The 14798-nt window shown below is 41.6% G+C and overlaps 2 protein-coding genes across 7 annotated transcripts in view; both read left to right on the forward strand.

Moving 5' to 3' along the window:
- Window positions 1-581: 581 nt before the first annotated feature.
- Window positions 582-5232, forward strand: RANBP6 (RAN binding protein 6). 3 transcript variants are annotated; one of them, XM_061425339.1, is made up of 2 exons: window positions 582-774; window positions 1890-5232. In XM_061425339.1, exons 1-2 carry the CDS (start codon window positions 639-641, stop codon window positions 1958-1960), a joined length of 207 nt encoding a protein of 68 aa, XP_061281323.1. In that variant the 5' UTR covers window positions 582-638; the 3' UTR covers window positions 1961-5232. The 3 variants fall into 3 exon arrangements, with proteins under 3 accessions (XP_061281323.1, XP_061281321.1, XP_061281322.1); XM_061425338.1 differs by having other exon boundaries at window positions 585-833; XM_061425337.1 differs by having other exon boundaries at window positions 584-5232.
- A 1567-nt stretch (window positions 5233-6799) lies between these two features.
- BRD10 (bromodomain containing 10) overlaps window positions 6800-14798 on the forward strand; it is a 109530-nt gene continuing 101531 nt past the window's right edge. For 3 of the 4 annotated variants that reach the window (XM_061425331.1, XM_061425332.1, XM_061425333.1), the window contains exon 1: window positions 6800-9216. In XM_061425331.1, the coding sequence (XP_061281315.1) occupies window positions 8633-9216 (584 nt within the window). In that variant the 5' untranslated portion in view covers window positions 6800-8632. Of the gene's footprint in view, window positions 9217-9244; window positions 9461-14798 lie in introns of those variants that run through there. The other variant, XM_061425334.1, reaches the window with a different exon arrangement.

The following is a 14798-nucleotide window of genomic DNA, read 5'->3' on the forward strand; positions in this document are numbered from 1 at the left end:
CATGCAATACAATTCACCAATCTAAATTGTACAATTCAGTGGTTTGAGTATAATCACAGAGTTGTGCACCTATCTTCACTTATCAATTTTACATTTTCATCACCCAGAAAGAACTTCCCTGACAGCAGTTATTCTCTATTCTCCCTTCCCCTCAGCCATTGCCAAACACTAATCTACTTTCTGTATGGATTTTCCATTTAAGACCTTTCATATAAAGGGAATTATATAACATATAGCCTTTCGTGATTGTCTTCTTTCACTTAGCAGATTTTCAAGGCGTATGCTCTGTTTTAAAATTATCAGTTTAACAACCATAGATATAGTTTAGAAATAAAAGACGAAAAAACCCATAATCCCATTCTAATAGTCATTATCACACTTTTATTTTTTCCCCTCTGCAGGTGAATTTTCATTTTATTGGAAATCAGACGGAGAGCGATCCTCGCTCCCACCACGACCCCACGAGTCCCGCGCCACCAGACTTCCCGCCTCCCAAAGCCCGGACCAAGAGGAGCCATGGCAGGGGAGGAAGAAGCGGCCCCGCCCCGCCCCTCCGCGCCGGCGCCTCGCTGATGTCACTGCTCCGGGACGCAGACCCCCGCCTTTCTTCCCCGTCGCGGTTGCTTTGACAGAACGCGATGGCGGCGTCCGGGTCTGCTGGAGTACCGGCGACCGTGTCGGGAAAGCAAGAGTTTTACCAGCTTCTGAAGAACCTGATCAATCCAAGCTGTATGGTGCGGCGGCAGGCAGAGGAAATCTATGAAAATATCCCAGGTCTGGGTAAGACTACATTCCTCTTAGATGCCGTCAGAAATAGAAGAGCAGGTTATGAGGTGAGACAAATGGCTGCCGCCCTGCTACGACGGCTTTTGTCCTCTGGGTTTGAGGAAGTCTATCCAAATTTGCCTTCTGATGTTCAGAGGGACGTCAAGATTGAACTGATACTGGCTGTTAAGTTAGAAACACATGCTAGTATGAGGAAAAAACTTTGTGACATTTTTGCAGTCCTGGCCAGGAATTTGATAGATGAGGATGGCACTAACCACTGGCCTGAAGGTCTGAAGTTCCTTGTTGATTCAATCTACTCTAAAAATGTGGTTCTATGGGAAGTTGCACTTCACGTTTTCTGGCACTTTCCGGGGATTTTTGGGAACCAGGAGCGGCACGATTTGGATATCATCAAACGGTTGTTGGACCAGTGTATTCAAGATCAAGAACATCCAGCAATCAGGACATTATCTGCTAGAGCTGCAGCTGCATTTGTACTTGCTAATGAGAATAATATTGGTCTTTTCAAAGACTTTGCAGACTTGCTTCCTGGAATCTTACAGGCTGTGAATGATTCATGCTACCAGGATGATGATTCAGTGCTAGAATCCCTTGTCGAGATTGCAGATACTGTACCTAAATATTTGGGTCCTTATTTAGAAGACACTCTGCAACTGAGTCTAAAGTTATGTGGAGACTCTAGACTTAGTAATCTGCAACGCCAGCTGGCACTTGAAGTAATAGTGACCTTGTCTGAAACTGCCACCCCAATGTTGAAAAAACATACAAATATTATTGCACAGGCAGTTCCTCATATATTAGCAATGATGGTTGATCTACAAGATGACGAGGACTGGGTAAATGCTGATGAAATGGAAGAAGATGATTTTGACAGCAATGCAGTTGCTGCTGAGAGTGCATTAGACAGACTGGCTTGTGGGCTTGGTGGAAAACTTGTTTTACCAATGACTAAGGAGCATATCATGCAGATGCTGCAGAGCCCTGACTGGAAATACCGACATGCTGGATTAATGGCCTTATCTGCTATTGGAGAAGGATGCCATCAGCAAATGGAATCAATTTTAGATGAAACAGTTAACTCTGTTTTGCTTTTTCTTCAGGATCCTCATCCAAGGGTGAGGGCTGCAGCCTGTACTACACTTGGACAGATGGCTACAGATTTTGCACCTAACTTCCAAAAGAAATTCCATGAAACTGTGATTGCAGCTCTCTTGCGTACTATGGAAAATCAAGGTAATCAGCGTGTACAGTCACATGCAGCTTCTGCGCTTATTATTTTTATTGAAGACTGCCCCAAATCATTGCTGGTTCTATATTTGGATAGTATGTTAAGAAATCTACATTCCATCTTGGTGATTAAACTTCAAGAGTTGATTCGCAATGGAACTAAGTTGGCCTTAGAACAGCTTGTGACAACCATTGCCTCAGTTGCAGATACAATAGAAGAAAAATTTGTACCATACTATGATATATTTATGCCCTCACTAAAGCATACTGTTGAGCTTGCTGTTCAAAAGGAACTCAAACTTCTGAAAGGAAAGACTATTGAATGCATTAGCCATGTTGGTCTTGCTGTTGGTAAGGAAAAATTTATGCAAGATGCATCAAATGTGATGCAGTTATTGTTGAAGACGCAATCAGACTTAAATAATATGGAAGATGATGACCCTCAGACCTCTTACATGGTTTCAGCATGGGCTAGAATGTGTAAAATTCTTGGAAGTGATTTTCAACAGTACCTTCCACTGGTTATTGAGCCTCTTATTAAGACTGCTTCAGCTAAACCTGACGTTGCTCTCTTAGACACACAAGATGTGGAGAATATGAGTGATGATGATGGATGGCAATTTGTAAATCTTGGAGACCAGCAAAGTTTTGGAATTAAAACTTCAGGACTTGAAGCAAAAGCAACTGCTTGCCAGATGTTGGTTTATTATGCTAAGGAGTTAAGAGAAGGATTTATGGACTATACAGAACAAGTTGTAAAACTGATGGTTCCTTTACTGAAATTTTATTTCCATGACAATGTTCGAGTGGCAGCTGCAGAGTCCTTGCCTTTTCTCCTGGAATGTGCAAGAATTCGGGGGCCAGAGTATCTTGCACAGATGTGGCAATTCATATGTGATCCCTTAATCAAGGCTATTGGGACCGAACCCGATACAGATGTACTCTCAGAAATAATGAATTCTTTTGCAAAATCCATTGAAGTAATGGGAGATGGGTGCCTTAATGATGAACACTTGGAAGAACTGGGAGAAATACTGAAAGCAAAACTTGAAGGGCACTTTAAAAACCAAGAACTAAGACAGGTTAAAAGACAGGAAGAAAACTATGATCAACAGGTTGAAATGTCTCTGCAAGATGAGGATGAATGTGATGTTTATATTCTGACCAAAGTATCAGATATTTTGCACTCATTATTTAGTACTTACAAGGAAAAGATTTTACCGTGGTTTGAACAGCTACTTCCATTAATTGTAAATCTAATTTGTTCTAATAGGCCATGGCCAGACAGACAGTGGGGATTGTGCATATTTGATGATATCATAGAGCACTGCAGTCCAACCTCATTTAAATATGTTGAATATTTTCGGTGGCCAATGCTACTAAATATGCGAGACAACAACCCTGAAGTCAGGCAAGCTGCTGCTTATGGCCTGGGTGTTATGGCACAGTTTGGTGGAGATGATTATCGTTCTTTATGTTCAGAAGCTGTTCCGCTGCTGGTGAAAGTTATTAAGTGTGCAAATTCCAAAACCAAAAAAAATGTCATTGCTACAGAGAACTGTATCTCAGCAGTAGGGAAGATTTTGAGGTTTAAGCCTAACTGTGTAAACGTAGATGAAGTTCTTCCACACTGGTTGTCATGGCTTCCACTGCATGAGGATAAAGAGGAAGCTATTCAGACTTTGAGTTTTCTCTGTGACTTAATTGAAAGTAACCACCCAGTTGTACTTGGTCCAAATAATTCCAATCTCCCAAAAATAATTAGTATAATTGCAGAAGGAAAAATTAATGAGACTATTAACTATGAAGATCCTTGTGCCAAACGCCTAGCTAATGTTGTACGTCAGGTACAGACTTCTGAAGAATTATGGTTGGAATGCATTTCCCATCTTGATGATGAGCAGCAGGAAGCCTTACAGGAATTGCTAAATTTTGCTTGAAGCACTTTAATATTACTTGAATATCATCCCCCATAAAAGTAACTCCAAATAAGTGTTGTGAGTGGATTCCATTATGATTGAGAGAGCTGTTCTCTCCCTGCTAAGCAGTTTATATTCCTTCCCAGTGTTTCTCCATGATTAGTCAGTGTTATAGCCTCTGTTTACCTTGCATGTTTTATCAAACACAGACCTTGGTGATAACCTGTGCTTCTGTTGTCTTAAAATGTTTGTCACCTTTCTTCTATTTGATGTGAAGTATGTATATTGTTGCTATTTGTCTAAATTCCTGATGCTGGGCAAGCAGTGTGCTTGGTGTCAGGGTGTCCTGCTGCCTAACACAAGATGTTAAAGAGTGCACAAAGATGGGATAGAAGAACTTCCAGGACAAACTCTTTGGAATTGTGAGTGAAGAATATAGTGGCAGGCTTATTTCTCCTTTATGATACTCCTAGTTTTCATAGTAATGGGAGGATGCTGGTATTGGAAAAGAGTTTTGAGATACTGCAGTGGATGTGGGGAGTTTTCTCCATAATACATAATAACTTTTTAATAATGTCCTCCTGAGGCTGAGACATATCCATATTCTAGTTCCCAAGGTGTCCAGCTGATAGTTAAGAGAACTTTAAAATCTTAGCCAGATCAGTCTGTCTTTTTTAACTTATCCAGGACTCTTAAGGACCACAGTTATTGTAAAGGGTATCCTGGTACATCTAACATTGGTAGCATATAACATACTGTAATACAGTATTTGACAAAGAGTAAATGATTATTTGTGGGAGTCAATCACTGTTACGTGTTTGAGCAGAATATTGCATTGTGTATGTATGCCATTTTTCCCTGCAAAGCAGTTCAATAAGAGAAGCCCTGATTGAAAATGGGGCTTAAATAGATGTGTTTTGAAGAAACTCTTAGTTGTTTAGTAGCATTAAAGAGAATTCAATTGTGATCGTGAAAGGGAAGCAAAATTAGTCTTTAAACATGAAAAAGAAAACAGCTTTGAGATGACCAGTCATTTAGCAGTAAGTGTGGATTCTAAGAAAGCAGTTCTGTAAGTTTGGGGTTACTTATATTAATTACAATGTTGGTCTTTAATCTCAGGCTTTTTGTAGGGTAGAAAAAGAAGCTTTCTACTCAGCAAATTATTGATCCAAAATTTAAGAACAAATACATCTGTAATGGATTTCCTGGGGCTGTTATGAGTACTGTGTATGTAAAGCATTTAATGAGTATTTAAGACCTAGCAAGTGCTTAATAAATGGTAGCTGTTACTGCTGTTGGTGTTTGTACCTCTTCTGTGTTCTTTTTTATGGTCTGGAATTCCTTTTATATTAAAATCTCCCTGTTTCCCCTCCTACCAGTTGACCAGGCCATCTAGGCCACTGTGGACAGAAATACGAAATTGAGATTTTAAATATGCAATTCCTATACATTCCCTGTAGTTACTTATTGTTAATGAAGCGAAAAAAAGAAAAGGACATTGGTTGGGGTATGGTCATAATTTTAATAAGATTAAATTTAAAAGTATAGATGAATAAATAGAAAAAACCCACCACAAAGTATTAATAGAGGTTTTCTATGGATGGTGGGATTGAAAGGCAGTTTTTCTTCTCATTTATCTGTATTTTTTAAAAGTTCAAGGACCTGATTCTACTTTCATAATAGTTACGATCAAAGTTAATTGGCCTCTCAGTGACACGTGGCTAAGTTTCCTGCTACTCATCCAGGTGTCTTTATTAATATTCCTTATATAAGAAGCTTTTGGTAAACATTTCTACCAATTCCATATATTCTTGTGCATGAAAAATTGGAAAACTCGATGGACGTGAGTCTGAGTGAACTCTGGGAGTTGGTGATGGACAGGGAGGCCTGGCGTGCTGTGATTCATGGGGTCGCAAAGAGTCGGGCACGACTGAGACTGAACTGAACTGACCATATGACTTGGAATTAGGCACCTGGACAATTTTGAAGACAAACCTAGATTTGAATTTTGGCAAGCTGCTTTTTTAACCTGAACAGTTTTCCATCAGTGAAATAAGCATGCTGCTGCTGCTAAGTCGCTTCAGTTGTGTCCGACTCTGTAAGACCCCATAGACGGCAGCCCACTAGGCTCCCCCATCCCTGGGATTCTCCAGGCAAGAATACTGGAGTGGGTTGCCATTTCCTTCTCCAGTGCATGAAAGTAAAAAGTGAAAGTGAAGTAGCTCAGTCGTGTCCAACTCTTCACATAAGGCCTAGCTAATTGTGAGAATTAAAGAAGGTTATGAATATAAAGTGATCAGTGGCACAGGGTTCAATAAATGTAAGCTAATATTATCTGAGAGTCATGAAATATGGTTGGTGGCTAAAGAAAAGGAGTTGATATCTGATGGGATGGGTCCAGATTCTTGGGCTTTCTCAAAGGAAATGAAAGATGTCCAGTTAGACACTTTGATTGCCAGTCCCTGAAGTAAGACTGGTCTGCCTTTGTTCCTGATTTAAGGTACATCTGTAGACCTGAGTTCGATTCCTTGGTTGGGAAGAAGGGAAAGGCTACCCACTCCAGTATTCTGGCCTGGAGAATTCCATGGACTGTATAGTCCATGGGGTCCCAAAGAGTCCACACGGCTAAGCAACTTTCACTCATGGGCTCTAAGGAGAGAGAATGCTGTAAATAACTAATAAATGACAAATGTCTGATGAGGTAAGAGGAGATCTAGATAAACTAGATGATGGGTGTGTGTTTGTGTGTGGGGGGGGGTTGTCAATACCCTAAAACCTTAAAAGTGTCCCCATTTAACTCTTACCTAAGACTATCTAACATACTAGACGGTCCCCCCCCCACCCCGCAAAAAACAAAAAGAAAAAGCTTTTTAGTTTCGAATTTTATCAGTGCTTTAAAAGTCCACATTGATTGGAAGTAAAACAGTCTTAAGAGTCAATATATCCCAATCACTTTGTTACACATCTTTACTTTTAAAATGCTTACTTTCTGAAATTTTGATTTTGTATTCAAGTAATTTGATGTTTCAAGCAAGAGCGTCCTGTGTAAGCAGAAAAAGGAATATGTGCATCTTTGAAAAAGAACGTGAGAAAATAGTAATATCTGCATTAAGGAACCGTTAGTTACTTTCTACTCATTTTTTAAGCAATATGTCAACTAATGGAATGATAAGCTCACTTCTTAACACATTCCCTAAACAGTAATTTTAAAATGTGGTGAGATTGAAAGGTCATGCTAACGACTGTTTAATGCCGAAGTTTAGATTTGAAATATTTGAAGACTTAAGTCCCAAGGACTTTAAAATGAGGTTCCATTCCCTTCCATTACTCTTCTTAGCAGATGTCAAAAATTGAGAAGGTGGGGATGTCTTTTCACTTTAACGGAAAACATGGGATTAACTTCCAAAATAGGAACTGATGTTAAGACGGGGACAGGAGTTTTAGAAATTCGAGTTCTATACATCATCTCTTTTTCTTTTGCATGTGAACATATGTTCCAATTGGTCGAGTCCTTGAACCTTTCTAAACTTTACAAATTCCAATTCTACGTTGAAAAACCAGCAGTCACGGGGATGGAGGGTGTTGAGTGTGCAAAGGAAAATTTTTTACAATAGGATAGGATTTACATTCTATGTCTACTTCACTTATGTCTACTTTCACTTTCCATCAACGAAAGTTGTCTAGCAAGCGCCTGCAGGATTAATTTTAGCTTTTATCGCTAAGAGGGGTCTAGCGGAACAAATATCTTCTTAGCACAGCCCACTTCTAAAACCCTTTCAGCCTCCCACTCAGGAGGTGGCGAGCAAAGCCCAGCTGCTGCTTTGCGTCTCTCTTCACTCCGCCCCTTCCAGTTGGCTACAAGCTGATGACATCATTGCTCCGCGCAACCTACCAGGCCTCAGGGCCTGAAGCTGAGACGAAGTCCCGGCTTTCACGTAGCGGTACGTGAAGTGGGGGTGGTAGTGTTCTACTACGCATGCTCACCGTCGACGGCGACGGTGCCCCTTTCTTTGCTACTTTCCACAGCTCGCCCCAACCTGGAGAGCCGGGGCGGGGGGGGGGGGGGGGGACGCTAAGTGCCCTCCCCCTTTTCTCCCGGCCCCTCCTCTTCCCCCCGCCCAGTAGGGCTTCTAACTGACAGTTGTCGCCAGGCCCCGTCCGCGCGCCGCCTCCTCCTGCCTGGGTCCCCCGCAGGTAGAGAGGGGCGGGAGGGAGTGTGAGGGAGAGGAGGAGGAGCCCGACCCGCGGCGGCCCAGCGTTTCGGCGCCCTCCGGGGAGGCTAGAGAAGAAGCCCACTTTTCTCCTCGCCCCCTCCCTGCCTTCAAGCCGGCCCGGGAGGGGGTGGGGCGCGGAGGCCAAACCAGGCCTGGCGGGTTAAGAGCGGCCGGGCGGGGCGCGGAGGGGTGAGGCAGGCTAGGGCCGTGCGCGCGCGCCGCCGCCGGGGGGAGGGGAGAGGAGGGCACCTAGGCTCTCCTCTTCTCTCCCCCCTCCCCCGCGCCCCATGTAATCCCGCCCCGCGGGCGGCAAGCTCGAGACCCCCGCGCGCACCGAGCCGAGCCAGCGGCTGAGAAGAGCGAGGCCCGATGCGGCTGAGGCTGCGCGGCGCCCCTGAGCCCTGAGGAAGCGGTCCGCGTTCACGCGTGCCCCGGCGCCTCGAGCGGCCGCTGCACACCGCCCAAGCTGGGCCTGCCGGAGGCATGAGCGTGCCCGGGAAGCCGGGGGAGATGAAGCCGGCCGGAGAAGAGGAGCGGCCGCCACCGGCGGCCGAGGAAGAGGACGACGACGAGTTGGTGGCAGCGGCGCCGGCCTTACGGCCGGCCCGAAGGAGTGCCTCCTTGAGGGAGGACGCGGACGACGACGAAGAGGAGGAGGAGATGGTGGTCGGGGGCGGTGGCTGCAAGGAGCAGGAGCTGACCTACGAGCTGCAGCAGGGCTACCGCATCCTGGGCGAGTTCCTGCAGGAGAAGCACCGAGGCCTCACCGCCCCATTCCTCCAGCCCTTGGGGGGCGTTGCCACCAGGGAAGAGGAGGCGGCCGAGGGGCCGCGCGGCGGAGGCCGGGGCAGTCGCGCCCTCCCGCAGCAGCCCGGTCAGGGCATGTGTCTGCTGAAGATGGAGGAGAAGTTCGCCAGCGGCCAGTACGGGGGCATCACCGAGTTCGTGGCGGACTTCAGGTTGATGCTGGAGACGTGCTACCGCCAGCATGGAGTGGATCACTGGATCTCCAAACAGGGCCAGAAGCTGGAGATGATGCTGGAGCAGAAGTTGGCGCTTCTTTCTCGGTGAGTGAGCCCAGTTCCCGGCGGGACTGACGGACTGACACAAACACACCCTCGCACGTGTCCGAGGATGGGTTGGGCCAGGGGCCGGGGGGCGTCGCTGATAGGTGCTGAGTCAGAACCCCGGGAGGAGGAGCAGTGCTGGGCGGGGGCCCGCAGGGGTGTGGAGGGTGTCGGCCGAAAGAACCCCACGCCCAGACGGAAAAGAACCCGAGGAGAGAGCCGAGAACCGAGCGCTGAAGAGCAGGTAAAGTTTGTGGAAGTAAAGTGAAAAGGTGCCCGTAGGAAGAATTATAGGAGTAGGGAGAGGAAAAGTTTTAGTGGGATGGAAGATGGCCTTGCAACTTTCATTAGACAGTTTTGGCAAGAAACTTTTAAACGTTTTTGGAATGAAATATCATTAGAAATTTATGTTGGCTCGTGTAAAAGGTGGTTTCAAACTTAAGGTTATATCGTTTTACTACTCAGCTCGGTCATCGGAGTGTATAGTGTTATTAAATGGTTAACAGTTACTGTGGCATATTCTTGATATTTTCTCTCAGCTTCATCTGAGAGGACTGAATTTTTGTATCAGCACAAATATTTTAATAAGCTTAGGATGTTGGTGTTTATTCTCCCAGAAGTCATAGGGAGGTCAGGTGGCTCGACGCTCTCGGTGCACTCTAGGTGGGAGGGTGAGTGGGTTGTGTGTATGCTCTCGGTACACTCTAGGTGGGTGGGTGTGCTCAGTCGTGTCCGACTCTTTTCGACCCCATTGACTGTACCGCGCCGGGTCCTCTGTCCATGGGCATTCTCCAGGCAAGAATACTAGAGTGGGTTGCCATGCCCTCCTCACAATTATTTTTCCATTGTAAGAAGTGATAATGTAACACAGGAGGCTACCAAAATAAACATATTAATTTATAATTCTGTGATTGATAGGAGCCAATTGAATTTCTCTAGCGGAAATTCGTCAGGAATAAAAAAGTAATTGAAAGTTGTTGGAAATTGTGGTTGAAGTGATCCAGTTGTTTGACCCTTTACTAGTGAAAGTGAACTTGCAAGTCACTCTACCTTTTTGGCCTCAGTTTCCTCATCTATAAAATGAGGATAATGACAGTACCTAATTAATGGGGTTGCTGTTTCTTAAATGCATTAATAAATGTAAAGTCGAATGTGCCAGTCCCATATAGTTAGCTCAAGATAAGTTTTAACCATTATAATGCTAGTAGTGGTAGTTGAATAAAATGAATGTTCTCATATCTGAAACTGGGACGTGTGCGAGTGCTTTTATCCAAAAGCTCCTGAAAAGTTGTGTTAACTTTTCTGTCCTTGATTTATAATTGTAATTTTAAAATAATCTAATCTGTCTCTGGCTTCCAATTATACTGTTTTCGAGGCTACCAGTGACTTCTTTCACTGAAAACAATGGTTAACTTAGTGCTTGACTCATTAGGGCGGCTCTGTTTAAACTAAGGAACCTCTTCTTGAATCTTTTCTTAACACTGAATTATTTGGTAATAGAATAATTCACAAATTTGTATATTACTTTTTATACTTTATTTAGTGGCATTTTATTTGTGTGATGTGTTTGTTACCCTTGTCTTCACAGTGTTTTATAGTTATGACTCACATGAGAAACAGTCCATTCACATTATTTTTAAGTAGTAAAATATATTCCAAGTTGATGTCACAAGATTTTAGATATTGAGGAAGCCATAGAGCTTATCTAGTTCAAGCATCTAGTTTTACAGATTAGAAACAGGGATTTAGAATGAGGCTGGATAATGACTGCATGAAAAGTGCTTAGAAGTTGCAAATAGGTTTGAATACAGGTGTTTTCAGAACCATTGTGCATGTAAGTCCTGCAAAATAGCAGGGAGACCATTTCTCTTTCACATAAAGGTTAATTTCTGAATGTTTTGAATCATTCCTAATGACTAAAGTTCAAAATACTGTATTACCATATAATCTAATAGCATCCATACAGAAAACACTCTTTTGTTTATAAACATAGTAATGTATTTCTGACATTCTTAGTCCAGGAGAGAGAAAATTCTTGCAGTTTAGTAGTAAATAGTAATATGATGATCTCAAAGAGATAATTAAGGCTTTTTGAGTCGCTCACTTTTTTTGTATTTGATATGTACAAACATTTTGTAAATAATAGGTTCGACAAACCACATTTGTAGATCTAGGAAATCATTTCTTTTTCTGTACTAGGCTAAAATCTAAGTCATTACTAAATAAATGCTTTGAGTGGGCACCACTTCAAGAAAAGCGTAGATTATAACTGTTAGGTATGCAGTTAGGATATATAGATGTTCCAGAACAATATAGACTGTCCACATGAGTCTGATTTTCAGCAAATAGATGATTCAGATACCTTATTTCTAAATAAGTGGTATATCATATTTTAATAATAAAAAACACTTAGATATTAAATTTGTTTTCTTTTGTCTTCTCATATGTATTTGTAAGATACTGAATTAACCCTTATTTTCGAATTTAAGTAGAATTTTACAGCTGCTTCATATATTACTGAACAAGAAATGAGGTACATCAGATAGAGAGGGTGTCACATTATTGCAGAGCAGTCCAGTGGCATGTACCTTGGGCAGATTGTATAACTTGAATCTCAGTGTTTTCATCTGTTCTTTGAAAGTATTGCTTGCACAAATGTGTATCTGTCAGAACTAGACATTCAGATATCAAAAGAGAGGTTTTCTACTCTTTTAAGTGGTATATAGTTGAGTAGGGGAAAAGACACTTAAAAAGATTGATGATTCTACAATATAATGGAGTTAAAAGGTATAGAGAAGTTTATACTTGAACTGTTTCTTAAAGAAGTTGAAGATTGCTTCTGGATTTTCTTAGAGGGAATGTTTAAGAGAGACATTCCAGAATATTGAACTACAGTGAATGCAAGGCATGGGATAGCAAGGTGTTTCTGGGAACTACAGGTACTTCCTATGGCTACAGTATGGTCTCCAGGGTAGTGTCCGCTTTTCAGCAGGTATGCAGGATGATCAACTGGGGAGAAGGAAGAAAATATTACAACTTTAGTATATTTTATTTTTATTTTATCCTGTTAACATTTCTAAGTTTTTTGGTTTGCGTCTTGTGTTTATGATAACACTACATCTGTATAATCTACAAATGACATTTTATCATATGTAATTTTATTAGTAATATATAACAATCTGTTTTATATATATAATATTTGTGATAGAACTGCGACTAAGACTAGCATATCTAGTCTCACAGTTACATATTTTAAAAAGGATCTCATTCATGTATTTGAGGCAACTGAGGGCTTCCCAGGTGGCGCTAGTGGTAAAGAACCCACCTGCCAGTGCAGGAGACGCCAGAGATATGGTTCAGTCCCTGGGCTGGGAAGATCCTCTGGAGTAGGAAATGGCAACCCACTCCAGTGTTCTTGCCTGAAAAATCCAATGGATAGAGGAGCCTGGTGGGCTATAGTCCATGTGGTCACAGAGAGTCAGACTTAACTGAACACGCCCACATACCCAGGAGGGAAATAGCAATTAGCATTAAGGAATAGGGAGAAAATCATCTAATAAGTGGAAAGGAATAGAAAATACTTAATAGAAGTTATGCCTAATAAGAATTTTTGCCTCTTCTGAATTTTAAATTATATTTTTGAATGCTTTTAAATTTAAAAATATTTTTGAAAGCTTTAAGAATATTGCTATGTAGTTTTAATAAGTTGTAATTACAGAATAGGCATCACCCGTGACCCCAACAGAGCTGAACTTGAAGTTTTAGTTTTTGCCGTTTAAAATAATATTTTGGTGAAAATAAGCTTGAACATGATTTATCTTTGTTGATTTCTGAGTTAAGTTGCTGTTAAAGAGAGGTACATATAATGGGTTATTTAAAAAAAAAAAGGCTTTCTTAACTATAGGTAAAGATTACTTAGTTTTGTAATTGCTTTTTAGTTGGACATGAAAATACAAAAGCATCATTATGAAGCCTCAGAAATTTAAAAACAGAGGTTTCCAAGTACAAGTAGTAATTGAACTACATATGGATTTTGTACCTTGATTTTAATCTCCTTCTTAGTTAAATTAGAAATTTGTTGGCTTGCTTATTCTCAACTAAGATCAAAACCTAGAAATTAACTGGGGATTTTAACAAGGTGTTTCTTATTCTCTAGTAGTTCAACTCCCAGTGGAATGTGTAATTCTGTCTTTTTTTTGTAAGTCTTTAAAAATTGAGTACCTTTGCTAATAGAAGCTGGATTTACTTCTTGTTCAGAATTATAGAATGTTAGTGCTTGATACACCATGTAATTCTATTTATTATAGTTGCCATTATTTAAAAAAAAGTGCTATTCAAGAAGATTCAGAAAATGTTTTAAGTGCAGTGATGAAAGGACGGAGGAAGGATTTCAACTAACAAAACATTTTTTGAGCTTCTGCTTTGTTCTGTGACTTAAGGGACGGTTCTTGGCCCAAGAGGTTTACATACACAGTTATGGTAAAGGGTTAAAATATGTTAAAACTGATTTTCAGACTTGATGCATTGTCAAAACACCTGGAAGTCATGGCACTGTTTACAGTGCATCCTGAGATATCAATATATTTAGTTGTATGATTTTTTGCTAGGGGATAAAAAAGGTTTAAAATAAATTATGGAAAGAAACCCTTAATGATGAGATTCTGCCTAGCTCCTCAGATTTTTCTCCCTACAAACTGGGAAAACAATCATTTTTGGATTTTTGGTGGTATATGTTGGTTTTGATGCAGTTGAAAATCTGCATCTAACTTGACCCTGAAACATAAAGAAAAAAAAAAAACTAACTTGACCCTGCATAGACCCTCCATATATTTTATTGTTGTTCTGTTGCTCAGTCATATCTGACTCTTTGGGACCCTATGGATTGCAGCATGCCAGGCTTCCCTGTCCTTCACCATCTTCCAAAGTTTGCTCAAACTGATGTTCATTGAGCCGATGATGCCACGCAACCATCTCTTCCTCTGTCATCCCCTTTTCCTCCTGCCCTCAATCTTTCTCAGCATCAGGGTCTTTTCCAATGAGTTGGCTCTTCTCATCAGGTGGCTATAGTATTGGAGCTTCAGCTTCAGCATCAGTCCTTCCAATGAGTATTCAGGGTTGATTTCCTTTAGGATTGATTGGTTTGATCTCCTTGCAGTCCAAGGGATTCTCAGGAGTCTTCTCCAACATCACATTTCAAATGCATGTACTTGGTTCCTCCCTATCCGGGGTTCTGAATCTGCAGATTCAACCAGCTGAATCCAACTGAGGACCGTGTAGTGCTGTAGTATTTACTGTTGAAAAAGATCTGTGTTTAAGTGGACTCAAGCAGTTAAAACATCTCTTGTTCAAGGATTAACTATATATTCTAAGGGTGCATTCTTTGAGGACTACTGTGATTAGCTTTATTACAGAGTTTTATGAAAGTACAGAGGAGGGATCAACTACTCGAAGGAGGTGGGAAAGCTGGGATTGAAAAAAAATACTTCATTAGATTTTGTTTTAGAGGTCATAATTTTGAAAGGTGAGTAGACTATTGATAGGTGAAGTTTAAGAGTTCATGAAACAATTATTTGACCTATCCT

Source organism: Bos javanicus, chromosome 8 (genome assembly GCF_032452875.1).
Source record: "Bos javanicus breed banteng chromosome 8, ARS-OSU_banteng_1.0, whole genome shotgun sequence".
Taxonomy (NCBI): Eukaryota; Metazoa; Chordata; class Mammalia; order Artiodactyla; family Bovidae; genus Bos; species Bos javanicus.